Source organism: Pristiophorus japonicus, chromosome 30, assembly GCF_044704955.1.
Source record: "Pristiophorus japonicus isolate sPriJap1 chromosome 30, sPriJap1.hap1, whole genome shotgun sequence".
NCBI lineage: Eukaryota > Metazoa > Chordata > Chondrichthyes > Pristiophoridae > Pristiophorus > Pristiophorus japonicus.
The window spans coordinates 13,185,041-13,194,710 of NC_092006.1; the positions used below are offsets into that span (position 1 = coordinate 13,185,041).

Sequence of the window (9,670 nt, forward strand, 5' to 3'; positions counted from 1 at the left end):
TATAAGTGCTCCACCACACACACACATCACACCCACCCCCCCCCCCCCTTCTCCTCTCCTCTTCTCTCTCCACTCTCTCTCTCGCTCTCTCTCTCTCCAACACTCCTCACTCTCTCCTCTCTCAACCCACCACTCTCACTCCACACTCACACTCTCTCTCTCTCCAACACTCTCTCTCTATCTCCAACACTCTCACACACTCTCTCTCTCCAACACTCTAACACACTCTCTCTCTCCAACACTCTCTCTCTCTCTCTCTCTCTCCAACACTCTCTCTCTATCTCCAACACTCTCACACACTCTCTCCAACACTCTCACACACTCTCTCTCCAACACTCTAACACACTCTCTCTCTCCAACACTCTAACCACACTCTCTCTCTCCAACACTCTCACACTCTCTCTCTCTCCAACACTCTCTCTCTATCTCCAACACTCTCACACACTCTCTCCCAACACTCTAACACACTCTCTCTCTCCAACACTCTCTCTCTCTCCAACACTCTCACACTCTCTCTCTCCAACACTCTCACTCTCTCCAACACTCTCACACTCTCTCTCTCTCTCTCTCCAACACTCTCTCTCTCCAACACTCTCTCTCTATCTCCAACACTCTCACACACTCTCTCTCTCCAACACTCTCTCTCCAACACTCTCTCTCTCCAACACTCTCTATCTCCAACACTCTCACACTCTCTCTCTCTCCAACACTCTCTCTCTATCTCCAACACTCACACACTCTCTCTCCAACACTCTCTCTCTATCTCCAACACTCTCTCACTCTCTCTCTCTCCAACACTCTCTATCTCCAACACTCTCACACTCTCTCTCTCTCCAACACTCTCTCTCTATCTCCAACACTCTCTCTCTATCTCCAACACTCTCTCTCTATCTCCAACACTCTCACACTCTCTCTCTCTCCAACACTCTCACACTCTCTCTCTCTCCAACACTCTCACACTCTCTCTCCAACACTCTCACACTCTCTCTCTCCCTCCAACACTCTCTCTCTCCAACACTCTCTCACTCTCTCCAACACTCTCACACTCTCTCTCTCTCTCTCCAACACTCTCTCTCTATCTCCAACACTCTCACACACTCTCTCTCTCCAACACTCTCTCCAACACTCTCACACTCTCTCTCTCTCTTACACTCTCTCTCCAGCACTCTCACACTCTCTCTCTCTCTCCAACACTCTCACACTCCCTCTCTCTCCAACACTCTCTCTCTCCAGCACTCTCACACACTCTCTCTCTCCAACACTCTCACACTCACCCAGCTCTTTCAGGAGATCCTCGAAGTTTTCGCTACTTTTCATTGTCCAGTTGCCGGTGAAGTTGGCCATGGTGACCGGCGGCGCTCCGCTCCGGACCCTGGATCAGCGATAGTCCGATACTCCGCCTCTGAGCTCTACCTCTCTCTCTGCCTGTTTAACACTCTCTCTATCTTTCTTTCTCTCTCCCAGTCTGTGATTCAGTCTGTCCCCGTGTTTCCCTCCCTCTGCCTGTCTCTGTCTCACTCTGTCTGTCTGTGTTACAATCTCTCGCTCTGACTCTCTCTCCCGTCCTTTTATTGGACGCCCGGCTCCAATTTCCTCACCTCTTTTGCCAGACGTTTTGATAGAGTCAGATTCCCACTGGGACTGGGAGGAGCCAGAGCCGGAGCCAGAATGAGAGTGAGCTGGGAGTGTGAATGAGAGTGAGCTGGGGAGTGTGAGTGAGAGTGAGCTTGGAGTGTGAGTGAGAGTGAGCTGGGAGTGTGAGTGAGTGTGAGCTGGGAGTGAGAGTGAGAGTGAGCTGGGAGTGACAGTGAGCTGGGAGTGAGTGTGAGCTGGGAGTGAGAATGAGAGTGAGTGTAAGCTGCGAGTGACAATATGCTGGGAGTGAGAGTGAGCTGGGAGTGAAAGTGAGCTGGGAGTGAGAGTGAGTGTGAGCTGGGAGTGACAGTGAGAGTGAGTGTAAGCTGGGAGTGACAGTATGCTGGGAGTGAGAGTGAGCTGGGAGTGAGAGTGAGCTGGGAGTGAGAGTGAGAGTGAGCTGGGAGTGAGTGTGAGCTGGGAGTGAGTGTGAGCTGGGAGTGAGTGTGAGCTGGGAGTGAGAGTGAGCTGGGAGTGAGAGTGAGTGTGAGCTGGGAATGAGAGTGAGCTGGGAGTGACAGTGAGCTGGGAATAACAGAGAGCTGGGAGTGAGTGTGAACTGGGAGTGAGAGTGAGCTGGGAATGACAGATAGCTGGGAGTGAGTGTGAGCTGGGAGGGAGTGTGAGCTGGGAGGGAGTGTGAGCTGGGAGGGAGTGTGAGCTGGGAGTGAGTGTGTGCTGGGAATGAGTGTAAGCTTGGAGTGAGAGTGTGTGAGATGGGAGTGAGAGTGAGCTGGGAGTGAGTGTGAGCTTGGAGTTAGTGTGAGCTGGGAGTGAGTGTAAGCTGGGAGTGAGAGTGGGTGTGAGCTGGGATTAGTGTGAGCTGGGAATGAGAGAGAGCTGGGAGTGAGTGTGAGCTGGGAGTGAGTGTGAGCTGGGTGTGAGTGTGAGAGCGAGCTTTGAGTGGGTGTGAGTGAGAGAGCTGCGTGTGAGAGTGAGTTGAACTGGGAGTGAGAGTGGGTCTTGGCTGGGTGTGGGTGTGGGTGTGAGTGTAAGCTGGGAGTGAGAGTGAGTGTGAGCTGGGTGTGAATGTGAGCTGGGAGTGAGAATGAACATGAGTGAGAGCTGGGAGTGAGAGTGAGCTGAGAGTGAGTGTGAGCTGAGAGTGAGTGTGAGCTGAGAGTGAGTGTGAGCTGGGAGTGAGTGTGAGCTGAGAATTTGCGTGAGCTTGGAGTGGGAGTGAGCTGGGAGTGAGTGTGAGTTGGGAGTGAGCTGCGAATGAGCGTGAGCTGAGAGTGAGTGTGAGCTGGGAGTGTGTGTGAGTGTGAGCTGGGAGTGATATTGAGCTGAGAGTGAGTGTGAGCTGGGAGTGAGAGTGAGCTGGGAGTGAGTGTGAGCTGGGAGTGAGAGTGAGCTGGGAGTGAGAGTGAGCTGGGAGTGAGAGTGAGCTGGGAGTGAGAGTGAGCTGGGAGTGAGAGTGAGCTGGGAGTGAGTTTGAGCTGGGAGTGAGTGTGGGTCTTAGCTGGGTGTGGGTGTGAGTGTAAGCTGGGAGTGAGAGTGAGTGTGAGCTGGGTGTGAATGTGAGCTGGGAGTGAGAATGAACGTGTGTGAGAGCTGGGAGTGAGAGTGAGTGTGAGCTGAGAGTGAGTGTGAGCTGGGAGTGAGTTTGAGCTGGGAGTGAGAGTGAGCTGGGAGTGAGAGTGAGCTGGGAGTGAGAGTGAGCTGGGAGTGAGTTTGAGCTGGGAGTGAGTTTGAGCTTGGGAGTGAGAGTGAGCTGGGAGTGAGTTTGAGCTGGGAGTGAGTTTGAGCTGGGAGTGAGAGTGAGCTGGGAGTGAGTTTGAGCTGGGAGTGAGTTTGAGCTGGGAGTGAGTTTGAGCTGGGAGTGAGTTTGAGCTGGGAGTGAGAGTGAGCTGGGAGTGAGTGTGAGCTGGGAGTGAGAGTGAGCTGGGAGTGAGTGTGAGCTGAGAGTGAGTTTGAGCTGGGAGTGAGAGTGAGCTGGGAGTGAGAGTGAGCTGGGAGTGAGAGTGAGCTGGGAGTGAGAGTGAGCTGGGAGTGAGTTTGAGCTGGGAGTGAGAGTGAGCTGGGAGTGAGAGTGAGCTGGGAGTGAGAGAGAGGTGAGAGTGAGCTGGGAGTGAGTTTGAGCTGGGAGTGAGAGTGAGCTGGGAGTGAGTGTGAGCTGGGAGTGAGAGTGAGCTGGGAGTGAGTGTGAGCTGGGAGTGAGAGTGAGCTGGGAGTGAGAGTGAGCTGGGAGTGAGAGAGAGGTGAGAGTGAGCTGGGAGTGAGTTTGAGCTGGGAGTGAGAGTGAGCTGAGAGTGAGTTTGAGCTGGGAGTGAGTGTGAGCTGGGAGTGAGTGTGAGCTGGGAGTGAGTTTGAGCTGGGAGTGAGAGTGAGCTGGGAGTGAGAGTGAGCTGGGAGTGAGAGTGAGCTGGGAGTGAGTTTGAGCTGGGAGTGAGAGTGAGCTGGGAGTGAGAGTGAGCTGGGAGTGAGTTTGAGCTGAGAGTGAGTGTGAGCTGGGAGTGAGTGTGAGCTGGGAGTGAGTGTGAGCTGGGAGTGAGTGTGAGCTGGGAGTGAGTGTGAGCTGGGAGTGAGTGTGAGCTGGGAGTGAGTGTGAGCTGGGAGTGAGTGTGAGCTGGGAGTGAGTTTGAGCTGGGAGTGAGAGTGAGCTGGGAGTGAGAGTGAGCTGAGGAGATTGTCTTGGGTCAGTGAGCCAATGATGTCAGTGTGTACGATGTGTATAGGGATTGTAGCAAAGCTTTTGATAAGGTCCTATATGGCAGACTGGTCAGGAAAGTAAAAGCCCACGGGATCCAGGGCAAAGTGGCAAGCTGCATTCTAAACTGGCTCGGAGGCAGGAAGCAAAGGGTAATGGTTGATGGGTGTTTTTGTGACTGGAAGGATGTTTCCAGTGGGGTTCCACAGGGCTCAGTGCTGGGTCCCTTGCTTTTTGTGGTATATATCAGTGATCTAGACTTGAATGTCGGGGGTATGATTAAGAAGTTTACAGATGATACTAGACTGGGCCATGTGGTTGATAATGAAGAATAAAGCTGCAGACTGCAGGAAGATATCGATGAACTGGTCAGGTGGGCAGATCAGTGGCAAATGGGATTCAGTCCGGAGAAGTGTGAGGTGATGCATTTGGGGAGGGTTAACAAGGTGGTAGGACACTGAGCAGTGTAGAGGAACAAAGGGACCTTGGAGTGCTGGCCCACAGATCCCTGAAGGTCGCAGGCCAGGTGGATAAGGTGGTTAAGAAGCTATACGGAATACTTGCCTTTATTAGCCGAGGCATAGAATACAAGAGCAGGGGGGTTATGCTTGTACTGTATAAAACACTGGTCAGGCCACAGCTGGAGTACTGCGTGCAGTTCTGGTCACCACATTACAGGAAAGATGTGATTGCACCAGAGAGGGTACAGAGGAGATTTACCAGGATGTTGCACTGGAGAGGGTACAGAGGAGATTTACCAGGATGTTGCACTGGAGAGGGTACAGAGGAGATTTACCAGGATGTTGCACTGAAGAGGGTACAGAGGAGATTTACCGGGATGTTGCACTGGAGAGGGTACAGAGGAGATTTACCAGGATGTTGCACTAGAGAGGGTACAGAGGAGATTTACCAGGATGTTGCACTAGAGAGGGTACAGAGGAGATTTACCAGGATGTTGCACTGGAGAGGGTACAGAGGAGATTTACCAGGATGTTGCACTGGAGAGGGTACAGAGGAGATTTACCAGGATGTTGCACTGGAGAGGGTACAGAGGAGATTTACCAGGATGTTGCACTGGAGAGGGTACAGAGGAGATTTACCAGGATGTTGCACTAGAGAGGGTACAGAGGAGATTTACCAGGATGTTGCACTGGAGATGGTGCAGAGGAGATTTATCAGGGTGTTGCCGGGACGGGAGAATTTTAGCGATGAGGAAAGATTGGATAGACTGGGTTTGTTTTCTTTGGAACAGAGGAGGCTGAGGGGAGACCTGATTGAGGTGTATAAAATGATGAGGGGCCTGGATAGAGTGGATAGGACGGACCTGTTTCCCTCGGCAGAGAGGTCAACAACCAGGGGACATAGATTTAAAGTAATTGGGGGGAAATGTCTTCACCCAGAGGGTGGTGGGGGTCTGGGGCAGAACTCACGGCCTGAAAGGGTGGTAGAGGCAGAAACCCTCACCACATTTAAAAAGTACCTGGATGTGCACTTGAAGTGCCGTAACCTACAGGGCTACGGACCGAGAGCGGGAAAGTGGGATTAGGCTGGGTGGCTCTTTGTCGGCTGGCACAGACACGATGGGCCGAATGGCCTCCGTCCGCGCTGTAACTTTCTGTGATTGTGCCGGGTCGGTGCGGGGTGTAGTGTGTCGGTGCGGGGGTGGGGGGGGCGGGGGCGGAGGGGAGCAGGTATACTGTGTCGGGGGAGGGGGAAGGGGAGGGATTACTGGGTTGGGGGAGGGGTTACTGGGTTGGGGGAGGGGGTATACTGGGTCGGGGAGGGGGAGGGGTTACTGGGTCGGGGGAGGGGCGTACTGGGTTGGGGGAGGGGGAAGGGGAGGGGTTACTGGGTCGGGGGAGGGGTGTACTGGGTCGGGGAGGGGTGTACTGGGTCGGGGTCGGGGGAGGGGTGTACTGGGTCGGGGGAGGGGTGTACTGGGGAGGGGGAGGGGTGTACTGGGAGGGGGAGGGGGAGGAGTGTACTGGGTCGGGGGAGGGGGAGGGGGTGTACGGGGGAGGGGGAGGGGTGTACTGGGTCGGGGGAGGGGGAGGGGGATTATGCCGGGTCTGGGAGGGTTGTTCTGGGTTAACGCACATTGTCCCCATGGCCGGACTCAGTAAATAAGCCTGACTTTCAGTGGGTTGCTGTGGGATCGCGCTGTGCAGCGTTTGTGGCTGGGTGGGCTGTGTGAAGAGATGGCGGCTCTCCCAGCACAGGGAGCACTCGGGGCAGGACGATGGGGCTGGGCTGGCCTACCAACAGCCCACCTGTCAGCACAGCTCGCCCCGGGGCGAAGGCTCCAGCCCCGGGAGGGGGAAAGGTATCGACAATTGCCAGAGCCTGGAACAATGCTGCCCTTGTCTCTGAGCGACTGCCAGCTCCACACTCTGATACACAGGACCGAGTTTGCAATCTCTCAGTCACTCCCAGGGATCAGCCAGCTATCTGCTGCTGATGTCTGGGCTGGAAGCGGCAATTTTCTCGATTACGCAAGTGACAATTATCCCACGTTTAATACGTGGGTGTGATGGCGACTGAGTGGCTGTTTATACCTTGGTGTGATTACCAATTATCTCAGCTTCACGCCTGGGTGTAACTGCCAAGTCTCCCAACGCTGAGAAATGGGTGTGAGACATTGGCCACAGTTCCAGCTCTGCTCTCGCTGTGGATCAGCAATGTGGGAGCAGGAGGGGTTTCGTGTCTGGGGTTCCCCAGGGACCTGGAACATAAAACCATCAGAAATAGGAGCAGGAGCCGACCATTCGGCCCCTCGAGCCTGCTCCGCCATTTAATACAATCATGGCTGATCTGATCATGGACTCAGCTCCACTTCCCTGCCCGCCCCCTTATCCCCTTATCGTTTAAGAAACTGTCTATCTCTGTCTTAAATTTATTCAATGTCCCGGCTTCCACAGCTCTCTGAGGCAGCGAATTCCACAGATTTACAACCCTCAGAGAGAAGAAATTCCTCCTCATCTCAGTTTTAAATGGGCGGCCCCTTATTCTAAGATCATGCCCCCTAGTTCTAGTCTCCCCCATCAGTGGGAACATCCTCTCTGCATCCACCTTGTCGAGCCCCCCTCATAATCTGATACGTTTCGATAAGATCACCTCTCATTCTTCTGAACTCCAATGAGTAGAGGCCCAACCTCCTCAACCTTTCCTCATAAGTCAACCCCCTCATCCCCGGAATCAACCGAGTGAACCTTCTCTGAACTGTGGGTATACAAGGCACAATCTCACAGTTTACAGATGACACGAAACACAGAAATGCAGTAAACAATGAGAGGAGTGGTACCAGACAGGACGCAGGCCAGTAAAATGGGCAGACACGTGGCAGCTGAAATTTAACGCAGACAAACGCAAAGTCATTCATTTTGGTAGAAGAATGAGGCGAGAAATATTGACCAAAGGGCAACATTTTAAAGCGGGTGCAGGAACAGAGAGACTTGGGGGGTGTATGAGCACCTCGAGTCTCGTCGCCGAGAGCGTGCAGAAACCAAGCGCAGGCAGCGGAAGGAGCGTGCGGCAAACCAGTCCCACCCTCCCCTTCCCTCAACCACTGTCTGTCCCACCTGTGACAGGGACTGTGGCTCTCGGATTGGACTGTTCAGCCACCTGAGAACTCACTGTTAGAGTGGAAGCAAGTCTTCCTCGACTCCGAGGGACTGCCTATGATGATGATGATGTACACAAATCTTTAATAGTGCAGGACAAGTTGGGAAGGCTGTTTAAAAGGCACATGTGATCCTTGACTTTATAAATAGAGATGCAGAGTCCAAAAGCAAGAAAGTTGTGCCAAACCTTTAAAAATCTGGTTCGGACAGCTGGAGTATTGTGTCCAATTCTGGGCCCCGTACTTTAGGCAGGATGTGAAGGCCTTGGGGCGGGGGCGGAGGAGATTGACCAGAATGGTCCCGGGGGATGAGGGCCTTCAGTGACGGGGAGAGACTGGAGAAGCCGGGGTTGTTCTCCTCGGAGCAGAGAAGGTTAAGGGGGAGATTTAATCGAGGGGTTCACTATCCCGAGGAGTTTTGAGGAGTAAATCAGGAGAGACTGTTCCCGGGGGCAGGAGGGTGGGTAACCAGGGGGACACAGATTGACGATAATCGGCGATGGAACCAGAGGGGGAGATGGGGAGAATGTGTTTTGACGCAGCGAGTTGTTGTGATCGGGAACGCGCTGCCTGAAAGGGCGGTGGGAGCAGATTCAATCGGGACTTTCAAACGGGGGAATTGGGTAAATACTGGAAGGGGGGAAATATGCCGGGCTGTGGGGAAAGAGATAGAGAGAGGCACAAAGGGAGAGAAAGAAAACTGGAAAAATAAAGACGCATTTCTATTTAAGGTGGAGATAGACAGATTTTTGAGTGATAAAGGATATGGGGAGCGGGCAGGGAAGTGGAGCTGAGTCCATGATCGGATCAGCCATGATCATATTAAATGGCGGAACAGACTCGAGGGGCCACATGGCCGACTCCTGCTCCTATTTCTTATGTTCTTATGTTAGCTTCTCATCTCAAAGATGGGCCCTCTGATAGTGCAGCGCTCCCTCAGTACTGCCCCTCCGACAGTGCGGCGCTCCCTCAGTACTGCCCCTCAGACAGTGCGGCGCTCCCTCAGTACTGCCCCTCCGACAGTGCGGCGCTCCCTCAGTACTGCCCCTCAGACAGTGCGGCGCTCCCTCAGTACTGCCCCTCCGACAGTGCGGCGCTCCCTCAGTACTGCCCCTCCGACAGTGCGGTGCTCCCTCAGTACTGCCCCTCCGACAGTGCGGCGCTCCCTCAGTACTGCCCCTCAGACAGTGCGGCGCTCCCTCAGTACTGCCCCTCCGACAGTGCGGCGCTCCCTCAGTACTGCCCCTCCGACAGTGCGGTGCTCCCTCAGTACTGCCCCTCCGACAGTGCGGTGCTCCCTCAGTACTGCCCCTCCGACAGTGCGGTGCTCCCTCAGTACTGCACTGGGATTGTCAGCCTAGATTTTCGAGCTTAAATTTTTGGAGTGGGACTTGAACCCAAGACCTTCTGACTTTGAGGCAAGAGTGCTGCCCACTGAGCCCTAGCTGACACTAAGAGAGACAGAGAGGGAGTGAGAGAGAGAAAGACTGAGAGAATGTGGTGTAGTGTCTGAGAGAGAGAGCCAGAGAGAGGGTGGTGTAGAGAGAGCGAAGGAGGGAGGGTGGGAGAGAGAGACTGAGTGAGAGAGGGAAGGACTGAGAGGGAGGGAGGGAGAGAGACTGAGTGAGAGAGCGAGGGTATAGAGGGAGAGACTGAGCGAGAGAGCAAGGGAGGGAGAGAGACTGAGTGAGAGAGCAAGGGAGGGAGGGAGAGAGACTGAGCGAGAGAGCGAGGGAGGGAGGGAGACTGAGCGAGAAAGGGAGGGA

At 54.2% G+C, this 9,670-nt stretch overlaps 1 protein-coding gene across 1 annotated transcript in view; it reads left to right on the plus strand.

Annotated features, from left to right (window-relative positions):
- LOC139240122 (actin-1-like) overlaps positions 1 to 6,816 on the plus strand; it is a 7,855-nt gene extending 1,039 nt beyond the window's left edge. The window contains exon 2 of the mRNA XM_070868498.1: positions 6,687 to 6,816. Coding sequence (XP_070724599.1) covers positions 6,687 to 6,816 — 130 coding nt within the window. The remainder of the gene's footprint in view (positions 1 to 6,686) is intronic.
- The last annotated feature ends 2,854 nt before the right edge of the window (positions 6,817 to 9,670 follow it).